Raw genomic sequence first — 15055 nt, forward strand, 5'->3', positions numbered from 1 at the left:
CTGTCCTCTGAAGTATTAGCTATACCTCCCAATTTGGTGTCATCTGCAAACTTGATAAGCACCCCCCCCCCCTTTAAACATTCACCCAAGTCATTAATAATGAAGTTGAACAGCACGGAGTTCAGAACAAAACCTTTTGGCATCCCACTGGTCACTTCTTTCCAGGATGAAGAACCATTGCTGAGCACCCTTTGGGTTCAGTCACTTAACCAATTACAAATCCACTTAACAGTAGTATTGTCTTGCCTATATCTTACAAGTTTGTTTGCAAGAACATCATGGCGGACCTTGTCAAACACCTTACTTGTCTTGCCTCCTTTCAGAGAAGGAAAGGTATATAGTTAGAAGTTTTTCAAGGATGCTAAAGTATGAAAGTTTTGATATAGAATTTTTACTTTAATTAGGCATTTATCACATGTACCCACTATTCCACTGCAGTTATTTTATCGTTGATATTGTCATCCCACTGCTGCACTTCATATTCTCATAACTCTACTTTCCCCACTCTACTGGGTTTCTTAATAATTTAATTTGTTTTTAGCATAATTGCTCAATTCCAGCATTTAACAGCAAAAAAGACAAACATAATTGGTCCCTACATAGGGACCACCAAACTGCAGACTACTTCAACCAGAGAAGTAGGCCATAGCAGAGCACTTGATGAACCAACTTGGACACAGCATACTCTAACAACTCTAACAACTACCACATCAGACTACACAGAAAAGCCATTGAAATTCACAGCATGTGGACAATTTCAATAGAAAGGAGGAAACCATGAACATTAACAAAATCTGGCTACCAGTATTAAAAAAATTCTCACTTCAGAACAGTAAATAAAGAACAACATTCTGAAAACAGAGAAATTCCATACATGATACAATCAGAGACAGCTGACACCTCCAAACAAAAGATTCTCCCAGACAGGAAGAAGCCAGGCCTTGAGGCCATCAGGCCATTAAATGCTAATCAATGTAATTAATTAAAACATCAACGCAGACAAGAGTTCTTTTTCCCACCCTGGACCTTACACAGATATATAAACCTCTTTTGCCTAGTTTCCAACATACCTCACAACCTCTGAGGATGTAGTCAAAACGTCAGAGAGAAAGCTTCTGGAACATGGCCATACAGCCCGAAAGACTCACAGCAATCCAGTGATTCCAGCCATGAAAGCCTTTGACAATACATAATTGCAAAATATTAAAGAACAGAAAAAACAGCTTGTGAATAGAAGGGTGAGAATCCTGCCCTCTGATATAACTTTATGGCTATCATGCCAGCAGAGAAGCAGAAGGGACCTATCCCACCAAGGTAGGTGGTGGGGACATTAAGGGATTCAGTCAGTCAGTCAGTAGCCTTTATTTCGGTCAACAAACCATTGACATTAAGGAAGTGGGAACTGTTGAATGGTTCTACTTATCAATAGCTAGGAATATCAGATGGGAAATGAGCAAATCACATGAGGAGTATACTGATAGCAAGGTATTCATGGCATTGTGGGATAACATGTGATGCCAGTTTGCCTGCCTCAATCCAATAAAGTCCTTAGAGTACATATTTGTAAATCTAATGGAATTTATTAAAGGGAACTGTCCTCTGTAGGTCATTTTCTTTGCTTTGATTACATGATTCTTTTTCATAGACTCATGCCTGTCTTCAATTGGTTTTGTTCAGTCTCTCAGCACTTTGCAGACTGGCCAGGAGAAGACAATAAGAGTCTCTTGAATAAGATGTTAAGTACTGAATGAAAGTGTATTCTGAAGTGTGATTCAGTTAAAAAAAAATGGTGGGAGACTTGTGGCCTTCCTGAAATTTTGGGCTACATTTCCCATCATCTTAGAATTCATATCTGAAAGACCAATGTTTTTCCACTCATGTCATAAAAATATTTTACACACTTAGGGAATTTATTCAAATTTTGCCTTTGCTTCTATGGGCAGTGATGTTGTGATGCCAAGGTTATGGATTTACTCATGGGAGACTCACCCTTAGTTTTCTAAAGAAATGTAGACATTTTTTGCATAGATCAGCAAGCATTCCCTGAAATAGCCTTAGTTGTTAATTTTTTTAACTGACTCTAATGTGCTGAGCTCGATATTATGATAAATGTGTTGCTTCTGAGTACGTGCTGTGTTTGATATTTTGTTTCAGTTTTTGAACAAAAATATGCACAAGGTTATGCATCTTTAAAAAACAGCAGCAATTAAGATCACAGGCTGAAATCTTGAATACACTTATAATGGGGAGTCAGCCGTTTTGAAAACATTGGGCTGCCAGTAGTCTAACTCACCTATAATTCTCAACTGTGCTGTTCTGCAGTGGTTCTTTTGCTCTTTAGATGTTTTCTCTTCAACTCTCACAAGTCCAAAACATCTGGAGGACCAAAGGTTAAGAACTACTGTTGCAGAGCTTTCCAAATGTGATTCCTTGAAGGTGCCTGAGGCTTCTGAAAGTTAAAATCTAGCAACATCTGTGAACCAAGGACTGGGAATTTTTTTTAGCATTATAAGAAATATTGATGCCTTGAATTTATATTCACTGCTTCTCCAGTTCTTTGGAGCAAACTGGAAACATCTGCTTCTGTTTTAGATTATCTACACTTTGCATTGCATCTGAACCCAAAGTTATTGCTGACTATATGTATAGTTGGCAAAAGCAAGCACATTTCATAAACCAGGTTCAAAGTTTGTTTCTTTACATTAAGTGTAGTTGTGATTAACCAACAGTTGACAGGAGTTGCAACAAGTTATTGATGACCTGAAAAGGAAGTAGCAGCTCCCACATTTACTGGAAGTTGTAAACAACTGAAATTATATCTTTAGAAATATTTGAAGGCTTATGTACATCAATCATCTAAATAATCACTCAGTGTAATACACTGACTGTCTTTATTGTTCCTCTCAAACATACAATCAACCTAGGCTTTTTTATCCCATACTGAGATGTTTATCCAGCTATTTGAAGAAATCACCTAAAGCTTTAATGCATTATTTGCTTTTCTAAAGCACCATTTTAAGCTTCCTATTATTGCTTACCTTTTTTCTTTCCATTGTCTTATCAGCTATATATTTACTTTCTTCAATAACAAATTTATCATTAACTAACTATTCTAGTTGCATTTATTTTATATATAAATAAAACAATAAATTGACTTGAATTTGAAGATTCTGTCATGTGTACCAAAGGGACAATTAAAAGACGTAAATCTTTCCCTGAGATTTTATTCCATTCTGGTAAGAATTTCAGTTCAGAAGACATAATGCATTATTAAAGAAAACATTATTTTAGTATCCACCCTAGTACTAAATGGATTTGCTGCAGAATTTGAAAAAATTTTTTTGGAGGACTACAAACCCCAGTGGCCAAATTTGCTGGGTGTCATACTTCACTATTGGGGTCAGGCAATGCAGAAATACAGGAGGTGGCAGATTGCCAGGAATGTGTTGCACCTTATAATGATGACGCTGACTAAGGGGAGATGGAATTGAGGCAAAGTGGGATGGGTTCCTACTCCCCAGGAGGAAGCTGCAGATGCTGTAGAACCTTCACTATGGTTCATCAAGTGAAGAAGGGACAAGGAGAGATTGCATTGTTCCCAGTGAATATTATTATTATTATTATTATTATTATTATTATTATTATTATTATTATTATTACATTTATATCCAACTTTTTCTCTCCATACGGACACTCAACGTGGTTCACAACTAAAAGCATGGCAATACAACTTAAAATATACAAATATACAAGTATTAAAACAGTATTAACCATCATTAAAAGCATATAAAAATCACAGCAGCCCCTGACAATCTTAAAAACCTTCTTCTTTAAAAGCTTGCCTGAATAAAAAGGTTTTATCCTGCTGCCTAAAGGACAGCAGGGAGGGGGCTATTTTGACTTCCCAGGGCAGGGAGTTCAAGAGTAGAGGGCAGCCAATGAGAAGGCCTTCTCTCTTGTTCCCACCAACTGTACTTGAGATGGAGGTGAGCCCGCGAGAAGGGCCTCTCCTGAAGATCTCAGGGCCTGGGCAAGTTCATATAAGTGGATGCGGTCAGCTAAATAGCCTGAACTTGAGCCATCAAGGACTTTAAAGGTCATAACCAGCACTTTGAATAGTGCCCAGTAACAGACTGGCTGCCAGTGGAACTGCTGCAACAGGGGAGTTGTCCGCTTCCTGTAGCCTGCCCCAGTTAGCAACTTAACCACAGCTCTTTGGACCAAATGAAGTTTCCAAGCACACTTCAGAGGCAGTTTCACATAGATCGCATTACAGTAATCCAGACAGGATGTAACTAAGGCATGGACCACCATGGCCAGATCTGGCTTCTCAAGGAATGGGTGCAGTTGGTGCACAAGATTTAATTGAGCAAAGGCTCTCCTGGCCACCATCAAAACCTGGGCCTCAAGATTCAGTGCTGAGTTCAGGAGGGCCCCTAAACTTCGAACCTGTGTCTTCAGGGGGAGTATGACCACATCCAGCACAGGGTGAATTCCTATTCCCTGGTCTGCCATCCGACTGACCAGGGGTACCTCTGTCTTGTCTGGATTAAGTTTCAATTTGTTAGCTCTCATTCGCTCCATTACTGATGACAAACACTGGTTTAGAGTCAGGACAGCTTCACTGGCATTATGTGGAAAGTAGTAGTAGAGTTGGGTGTCATCTGCATATAGGTGACACCAATTTCCAAAACTCCATATGACTTCTCCCAGTGGTTTCATGTATATGTTAACAGCATGGGAGACAGCACAGAACCCTGAGGAAAGTTGTAAATGCTGACCTAATAAGTCACCTATTAAGTTGGAAATGCAGACCTAATAAGTCACCTGTGTTTGTAGACAGCTTTCTCTAGATGTCCCAACCACTACTTGGTATTTCAGCTGGTTTCAACCCTTTTTCATGGTGATTAGCATTCTTCTACTTATGTTTTTCTGATTAGCTATAATTTATCATCCTATTTTACTTCTTATTTCCTCGCTTTATCTGGATTACTAACTTGTTGAATGGTTTTTGGGTGGGCAAATGACCATCCTCTTGCTTCTTGCTTTATCCAGCCAGATACCTTGTGAGTGACCGGGACTAAATTAACTACTCGACAGCTCTGTTCCAACTACCTGCTGATTGGAACGTAGACAGTGGGTGATTATGGGATACGTGGTTCCAACACTGCATTTTCCAAGCTTTGTTTTCCTACCTCAAAGAAGAGAACACTACTACATGTGAAAGAGAGAAGACCTCAAATTACTGAGACAGAAGAAAAACTGTGACAAATACATCTGACTCTTCTTAAATTTGTTGAGGCTCAACCTCACTCCAGAAATGTTACAGGGGAAGAAAATGCTGTTTGCACAATTCTCTCTAAATAATAAAAGCCAGAGAGAAGAGAAAGTACTGAGTCACATTGGTGCCAGAGGCATTTACAAAGCCTGCCAGTGAATGTGAAGTAATATACCACTTACAGATTATTTAAGCTGGCAAACTTTGACCTGTACCACAGGGGAAAAGAATAAAACAAGCTTGCATTTGACAGAAGGCTCCAGTAATTCCTCAGCCAAAAGGTCTTCTGAGAAACACTCAGTGTGGGTATCTTATGGAATAAGCACATGGGAGTCTTTTCTCTTTTAGTTTATTCCTGTTATTCCTGGTTTTCTGTATCCACACTGGAAATTATAAGATTTGTTTTAGATGTTTGGAACAGAGCTTGGAAGTTAGAATTCTATCCAAGAAAGCTAGTTGTTTGGTCTTATAGTTACAAGATTTTAAAATAATGTATCAAGTTCCTTTAAACAAAAATCTGAATACAGTAGAGTCTCACTTATCCAACATAAATGGGCCGGCAGAACATTGGATAAGCGAATATGTTGGATAATAAGGAGGGATTAAGGAAAAGCCTATTAAAAATCAAATTAGATTATGATTTTACAAATTAAGCATCAAAACATCATGTTATACAACAAATTTGACAGAAAAAGTAGTTCAATATGCAGTAATGCTATGTAGTAATTACCTTATTTACGAATTTAGCACCAAAATATCATGATGTATTGAAAACATTGACTACAAAAATGTGTTGGATAATCCAGAACGTTGGATAAGCGAGACACTACTGTATATTCTTTATATATTTATTGTTAATATGATGTATTTATACACTGTGTTTTGCAGTGTGGTGCTGAAGTGGCCAAACTGTAAGCCTCTCTGAGGCCCCTTAGGGGTGAGAAGAGTGGGGTAGAAGTATAGTAAATAAATAAATACATTCTTTTATCATTTTCAAGGTCTGGGTCAAATATACCAAGAGAGTACTTGCAGCCTGAAAATGGCCACATTTTTTTTTCTGTTGCTTTTGGATACTGTAGGAACTTTTAGAAACAGTAGGACACTATATTTTAAAAAGAGAAGGGGGTGGGGGAGAAAAGAAGCTTCAGAAGACTCATTGAATGGCAGACATCCAGGTTAGAAAAATCTGTTGTATATGATACCATAGGCAAGATGCCCAACTCCCTATTGGATTTCTAGCTGCAAGGCTGTACTGGGAGCTGATGCCAAGCTGGGTAACAAAGAAGAAAAAGAAAAAGGCCTTGCCTACCAGTGTGAAGCCTCAAGGAAGGAACAAGATGAAAGCATTCACACAATTAATGACAGAATAAAGGATGAACCCAGAGTGTGCCTCACACCATTGAGTGGATGATTTCAACTGTACACTAAGGATTCTATAACATTTTTCATTGTTTAAAGTTACTTTGCAGTCCTCATTTCATGTGTCATCACAATACTCTTACAAGTTAGGTTAGGCTGAGGCGATAAGACAGTGCTTTCTTATAGTTGCCACCTAGAGATGCTATTCAAACATTTCAAAGAGAGAGGGAATGAGAACGTGCAAATGAATCAAGTTATCTTTTCACAGCTTCTACTGCGACCTCAACATTTGATAGAGCCACAGAACATATGTGAAGACACAGCTGCATTACCTTAGCTGCATTTTTCACAGGCCTTGAGTGTTCATACATGTGCACAGAAAGTGCCAGGTGAAGTGACATCATTCTTGAAAAAGTGGGAGGCAGGAAGATGGATGGGCTCAGTCAAGGAAGCCATAGCTCAAAATCTGCAGAATTTGAACAGGGCTGTTGATGAAAGTCTTGGCGGTATCTCATTTATAGGATTGCCACATCTTTTACGTCACAGTTGCTCCTATATTTCATCCACACCTTGACCAAGATTTTGCACCGAAGATGCATAGTATAAATCTATTATTTCAGAATGACACATTACGCCGTGTTTTTACAAAATTGTGACATTGTACAGCCAAAAGCACATGTTGAAAGTGCAATCTAAAACAATGCAATCAATGCACAAACATGAAACAGTACACAGTGGGAGCTCTAATTGCAAGCATACCTTCTTTACTTGAAACGTGGAATCAATGTTTGCATGTCTTTTAGGTTCTATAGCAGGGATTTAAAAAAACTCAAAAAATCATATTAATTGTGCTGTGTGGCTCATACGACTTTGATTAAAAGAGTAAAAATAAGCCAGGTGTTACTCTGAAACTGTACAATTAGCATTTTGTGCTGACTGCTTCTTTCTCCCTCCCTTTATTTTCCTCTATATTTTCCCAGTCCACCGCCACATCATTTAGATCTCCCTCCCTCCCTCCCTCTCTTTCGTGCTAATCATTGCTCAGAATTAGAAAACATGTAACCCTGTGCGTACTTTTATCTGTTTGATGTTCACATAAGAGAACTCTTGAATTTCAAAGAGGTGGTGAGTATTTGAGAGAGAAAAAGTGGAAGCTGCTGTGTAATCAGTGCTCATTTGTGGTTACTCTCTCTCTTTCCCTCTCCTGCATAATTAGTCATTTTTGCAATTTTGGAGAGTTATATTTCCATTGGCTCCCTTCCATCGTCATTCTGCACTTAATCTCAGTATTGCTTACCTCTGACACTTGGAATAGTTCAGGTTATTCCTCCTCCATACTGGTGGTGTTGCCATGGAGAGAAATTTCATAAATAACCCCAATACAAATTCCAGTCACTTTTCAATTCCAGCATATATGAAGCAAGAAAGACATCTTTTATAAACACAGGAAATATCTACCATGGGTTCTTCTGAGCAAATGGGATCTCTTTTGCGGTTTTTTGGTTGAATGAAAAAAAGAGCAATAACAAAATATAGGTGGTGTAAAGATTAATTGTAAACCCATTTGAAAATATAAAGGCAACATTAAAATGATAGGAAATAATTTAAAGGGTCAAGTTGAAAAAGGCATTTTTTCATCATAATGCTTAAAATACTAGCCAGAAGACATATACTGTTTTCCATTTTTTGCTCTTGAAAACATTTCTTTTTCTGGCAATGAAAAAGACAAAGTGGTAGAAATACATAGAAGAGGTACACATGGAAGATAATAACAGAGCTCTGTACAATTAGAGCAGTGGTTCTCCACCTGTGGGTCCCCAGGTATTTTGGCCCACAACTCCCAGAAATCCCAGCCAGTTTACTAGCTGTTAGGATTTCTGGGAGTTGAAAGCCAAAACATCTGGGGACCCACAGGTTAAGAACCACTGAAGTAGTGCATGATGTTTGCACTTTAACTCCAACATCCTATGGAATCCTGAATTTGTAATTCTGGGAAGGTTATTTAGAATTGTCAGCTAGAGAGCTCTATTACTTGACCAAAATGCCAAACCCCAGTATTTCATAAGATGCAGCCCTGGCAGTTATAGTGGAATCACATTAAGACCTGGACCTCCTGTAAAATTCTGTAAAGGAAACAAGGCAATGACACAATAAAACTGTCATCTGAGTGCATCCCAAATGAAAGAGGCTGTTACTTTCATGAAGAAAACCATAATTAAATCTGACATAACCACAAAGATGGAGCAGCATTTGTAAGTTCTGTACAGAATATTTGAGAGACTGTCTTTTGGCATTGAGTTAGAAAGAGTTGAGCACATACCCAGTTCTTCCCAAAGTGAAGCATAGTGTCTATGAGTGATTCCATATGTTTGAAGAGAGAAGGATTAAATGTGCAGAATCAACGATCAGCATAAGTTTTAAAAGAGCAAGTGTCTCAGAATCTCTCTGGTTCAGTATATTCTCCCTATCCACACTGAACGTCAAAATGTGGAACTTGAGTAAAAGGCAAAACAGAGTGTAAGAGAGTGAGAGGTTAGCTGCATTTGCTTTTGGACTGATTTGTCATATCACCAGTATTTTTTTTATCCCTCCAGGACAAAAATCTATCCCCCAAAAAACCTGTTTTGTTCACTCTTTTGCATTTTGTAAATGCTTCAACTGGGGTAGGAGCAATTAAAGAGTTGTTGATAAATGGTATGCTTGTCATCCCATGTGCCAATCCAGTGGCTCCAGAATATATTCAGCAGTTCCATAAGCAGATGTTCCAGTCTTGTACAATGCAGAGGGAGCATGCAGAACATTTCCTAGGATGGGGATAGCAGCTGCTCTCATGAAGAACCACGTGCATAAAGAGACCCTGAGGAGCTTTGGATTCCAACATCTGTTTATAAGAAGTAGAATCAATGGATGTTTCCCTCACCCCTGTTGTTATGATGGATGATACGTGTCCGTTGTCTGCTGGGATCTTCTGTTTTTTATGGAGTCTTTCATGAGATACTAGTTCATTCTTGCACTGACTTTGCATTTGCGTGTATTTAAAAAGTCTTTGATGGTGTTTTGGTTAGGTTTGGCACAGTTTTCAGACTGGAAAATGGTGCAAACTTTTCATCAAATTGTTTTTGTAGGCAAGGGTGGTCTTTTAAACCTTTAAAGCAGTGGGCCGGTTCACATCCTTAAGACAGTTGGGGGACCAGACTATAGTTTGAAAAATTAAGTAAATGGGTTCCTGGTTACACACCAAACTAATATATACCCACAAGTGCAGTGATATGCACTAGTAAATGGTCAATAAACAAGTATAAAATATAAACTTTTGTTGAATGAAATACAATAAGTACAGAATTTACAATTGTAATGTTAATGCTGCGTACATCAACGTGAATATATAACTGAACAATGCTTGCTCTATACATACATTTTCCACTTGTGAAATCAATCAGTTGAACTGAAGAGCATGTAGAACACACAACCGGTTTCGACTCTTGGTCTTCTTCAGGTGAGTTTATTTGAGAAAATTATAATGAATGTTAATTAGGATTGTTGTTGTGTGCCTTCAAGTAAGATGGGGACTGGGGAAAAAACTTTGGAGGGCCACATCAAGCCAGCAGGCCTTAGTTTAGGGACCCTTGGTATGGGGAAATAGTGTGCAGTTTACATTGTGTGTATTTTCTCCAAAAGCATAGTAAAAAAATAATGTAATTAATTGAGGTCTTTTCTTTGAAAGCTGCAATTTTCTGTGCATAGTAAATGGTCTGTGAATATAGGCTCCCATTGCAAAGGCTTGCAGTTTCTCAAACTCTTGTGCAGTACTCAAAACTGCTTGGTTTACATTGTGCTAAGAATGAGCAACAACAAGAACAAGTAGCTCCTGCAATTTGTGGGAACTTTCAGTGTGCAATTTTTCTTCCCGTGTAGGTTGCTCAAAACTTTGGGAATGCCACCTTCCATTTGTAGGGAAACTGATTAATTTCTGTTCCATCCCTAGCTCTAATAGAGATAGATTTCCAATGTCTAATCAAGTTTGGCCTTTAGATGCTATCAAAGCAGTCCTGTTTGCAAGTTGTACAGTCATTGTATCAACACCCAAGAAAAAGTTTCCCCTTTCTAATTCAGTTCTGCTTTCTCATTAATATTTTTTCCTTTTCCCCTTCAATTTTGCCCCTTTTTGGTTTCCAGGCAATCTGTGCCTATTAAATATTCTACCAAGCATGATATTGTTCTCCCATCTCTCTGTTCTGACAAACTTAGTAGCAGTAATTTGCTGAACTCAGCTCCTGGACTTGCCATTCTTTTTTTTTTTAAGCCTTCAGAACCAACAAACCTACTAATATGAATAATTAAAAAAAGAACTTGACAAGAGGAAGCAGCAGTTCTAAATCTCACTCTCTGAATGTGTGAGAGAATGAGGAAGAAGAAAATAAACACAGCCCACCCGTTGCTTCCCGTTTGATAGACTACTGACACTTGGAACATTGTGCTGAACAAACCTATTCAAGACAAGTGATAGCTTCCTGTTACTGAGTTACAATAACAGAAATTGAGCTTGAGTCACTTTTTTGGTTGATTTCAAGGGCTGGGATTCTCTCTACTTTTTAAGTGATGTACCCCAATCCAGCACAGTCATTTCCATGTTGCTGGAAAATTGCAGGACCAGCAGAGACATGTCCAGCTATTTCCTGTTCCTGGATGTGCTGCAAAGACATCATCTGTAGGGACCTCCAAAGAAACCCTGGAAATCATTCAGAGGCTTTTTGCTGCACAATAGCTGGACACAACTTCACTGATTTCCCCATTCTCCATAAATGTGAGACAGGCTTCTCCAGACAAATGTAAGAACAAACAACCAATAATTCAGATTCACCCCACAGTGTGGCTAGCTGATCCTCTTAAAACTATTTAAAATTGTCACTGCAGTCGCTTTACAGAGAAGCTTATACAAAGAAAAGCTCTTAAAAATGGCCACCTTGGGCCATTATGTAATCTCATTGTATGGGACAGATCATCAAGAAATAAACACCCAGCCAGCTTGGACATGGGAAAACGAACCATTTTGAATTCATTTTCTGCCTCCTGCAGAATTCTGGGGTTTGTAGTTTGGTGATGCCCAGAATCTATCTGGCTGAGCTGTTTAAAGACCACTCCTAAAGTGGATTTAAAGTGGATCCAAGCTCTAGTATGATGAGGTCATTAGTTTTCTTCTAGATGCATCTGTACACAAGCTCTACCTCTATATGAAAGTCAATGCTGTTATGTGGGGGGTAACAACTCTGTGATGTGTTGTCGAAGGCTTTCATGGCTGGGATCACAGGGTTGTTGTATGTCTTTCGAGCTGTGTGGCCATGTTCCAGAAGTATTCTCTCCTGACATTTCGCCCACATCTATGGCAGGCATCCTCAGAGGCTGTGAGGCTCCATGCCTGCCATAGATGTGGGTGAAACGTCAGGAGAGAATACTTCTGGAACATGGCCACACAGCCCAAAAGACATACAACAACTCTGTGATGGTAGTCCTTAGATAACATCTTACTCTTTTTTTACTGAGAAAAAATAGGAGATAATTACTGTAAATGATAAATAATTGCATTCATCTAAAAGTATTAATTAACACTAGTAATCAATATATTCAGTCAGTGTTAATTAATTTTTTAATCTGGTTTTAACTGAAGTTGTCCTTTGTTCAAAGTTGATAGCAGTCTGCGTTTTTCTCATGCGTCAGCAATGTTGCAAATAATATTTTTTCCTGACAATGAATTATTTGTTTGTATTATTTCAAATTAGGAAACAGTTAATTTTTATTACCATTTAAATATTTTGGGACTATTGGCTAAAAACAAGCCAGGTTTATTATCATGCAATGCAAGTATTCATAATGACAATAGCTGTAGCCATGTAATTAAATAGATCCATAAAATGTTACCTGCTCCTAATGCTGATGTTTCAGTTAGGTCATTTTTAAATAGTAATATTTCTTTAAAGTGTTTTCGGATAGCATTTTTTTATGTTGATAGCCACAGGAACAGAAATATTAACTCTTCAGAGCTAACACTATAATTAGGCTTAAATGAAGCTGCTACTTCAGACAACACAGATTTTAGATGTCACAGCATTGGAATAAATAGTTGTTCTTTTTTAGTAATAGTTTTACTGCCATAGATGGAGAAACATGCATGTCACGGAGAAGGGTTTTCCATACTCGTGTACAAAAAACAACTTATCTGACCGTGTCTATGATGGGCCTTGACTTTGGTGGATCAGTACTATTTCCTGTTCTGATTTAGGCTGGTTGGCAGGCATACATTCAAACAGCTATGGGGATAAAATAGAAATAACAGCTAAGAAGTAGAGCAATAATTTTTCTGCTCCCTCTTCTAGATCTTCTATCCAAGTAAAAGTGGAGCCACTTCAACGGAGCACCTATAAACATCGTAGGCTGGATCTACACTGCCATATAATCCATTTTCGGAATGCAGATTAACTGCATTGTTATTATTATGTTTATTATGTTTATTTATACCCTGCTTTTTCTCTCCACAAAGGAAACTCAAAGTAGCCTACATTAAAAGCATTTCAATACAGTTTAAAATCTACATATCTACAAACATTACAACAGAATTAAATATCAATGGTTTTGAAAAAGGTCACAGTTAAGATCCATAAAAACTGATTAGAAACATATTCAGAGCTAAAACCACAGCACCCTCAGACTTGATCTTAAAATCCTTTTTCTTTAAAAGCCTGCCTGAATCAAAAGGTTTTAGCCTGCTGCCACCGGAAGGACAAGGAGGAGGAGGCCATTCTGGGTTATATGGCAGTGTAGACTCATATACAGGCAGTCCCCAAGTAACGGGCAAAATGGGTTCTGTAGGTTTGTTCTTAAGTTGAATTTGTAAGTCAGAATAGGTACATTTTAAAGTGTAACTCCAGCGTATATACAATCTCTGAGTAACATAGGGAAGAGTTAACACCCCTGTGGTGTTTGTTTTGCTTTCTGTGCTTCTGTTCAGAAGATTTTACAGTAGAGTCTCACTTATCCAACATAAACGGGCCAGCAGAACGTTGGATAAGTGAATATGTTGGATAATAAGGAGGGATTAAGGAAAAGCCTATTAAACATCAAAGTAGGTTATGATTTTACAAATTAAGCACCAAAACATCATGTTATAAAACAAATTTGACAGAAAAAGTAGTTCAATACACAGTAATGCTATGTAGTAATTACTGTATTTACAAATTTAGCACCAAAATATCACGATATATTGAAAACATTGACTACAAAAATGCGTTGGATAATCCAGAATGTTGGATAAGTGAGAATCTACTGTACCTCACTTTTTGTATCTGTGATGATTGGATTTTGAAAAAAAATGGCTTGTTGTGGAAACAAGGATTGGAGATAAAGCTTTAGTGCAGATGCCTTTTTGCCATAATAACTCTTCCAGTTGTGAATTTTCCTTCCTGGGAGTAGATTTCTGTTCCTTCTAGTTGTCTCACCCCCATTTGTAACTATGAGTTGCTTATAAGTCGGATGTTTGTAACTGAGTGCCTGTAAAACAGTTCAGTGCAGTTAATCTGCATTCTGAAACTGGATTATATGGCAAAGTAGATCCAGCCTCAGTCCACCTATCCCTTTTACCACCATGGCTAAGAATACAGAAAGGTGTTGTCCAAGCGTATCTACAACAGCTCATTGCTCTGATTGGCTCCCAATGTCTGTTCCACAACTAGTTCTCAGGCCAGATTGATATGGATGTAAAAGCACATTCCAGGAATCCCTGGAGTTGGCTTATGACTCTTTTCCCCATTTTCCCATTCATGTCATATTGGGTTCATGCAAGCATTGGAAACCTTAATGTAAATCTATCTTCCTGTGATCGAAAGCTATTGATTTTCATCATACAGTCTAGTGATACATTTTCCGTTTCATGTATTTTCTTAACGTAAGTTGTGTATTATTTCTCCTGCCTTCTTCTCCAAATCACACTGGTATTTCCTTAAGCAAAATACTTTTATTGGCTCTGTTTTACTGCTGAAACTATTATGTATTTTGTCTTCTGGCTGGTTTTTCAGCGTCCTGAACCGAACTCCTGTGCATCTGGTCCATGAAATCATATTGGTAGATGACTTCAGTGATGATCGTAAGTGACTCTTTTGAGCTTAAAACTGGAAAGCAGTGGAAAAAAGTTATAAAAGAGAGCTTCTCTTGCTCTTTTTTCTCTCAGTATTTGTGTGTGTGTGTGTGTGTGTGTACTGACTGACCTTTTTGTGAGACTCAGATAGAGCTGGCAAAGGATTGGCAGTTGTTATTGTCATTTCCTGTCTTCCTTGACTTGCTGGTGGCCACATTTTCCTTTTCAAAGATGTCACTGGAAGTAAAGTGCACACTGTCAGATTCCCTAATACACACCTGTTGCCTTGCTTG

At 38.2% G+C, this 15055-nt stretch overlaps 1 protein-coding gene across 2 annotated transcripts in view; it reads left to right on the forward strand.

The window, feature by feature from the left end:
- Window positions 1-15055, forward strand: part of galnt14 (polypeptide N-acetylgalactosaminyltransferase 14) — a 291609-nt gene that overhangs the window by 221967 nt on the left and 54587 nt on the right. For both annotated transcript variants that reach the window (XM_062973041.1, XM_062973051.1), the window contains exon 4: window positions 14704-14771. In XM_062973041.1, coding sequence (XP_062829111.1) covers window positions 14704-14771 — 68 coding nt within the window. The remainder of the gene's footprint in view (window positions 1-14703; window positions 14772-15055) is intronic.

This window comes from Anolis carolinensis, chromosome 1 (genome assembly GCF_035594765.1).
Source record: "Anolis carolinensis isolate JA03-04 chromosome 1, rAnoCar3.1.pri, whole genome shotgun sequence".
Taxonomy (NCBI): Eukaryota; Metazoa; Chordata; class Lepidosauria; order Squamata; family Dactyloidae; genus Anolis; species Anolis carolinensis.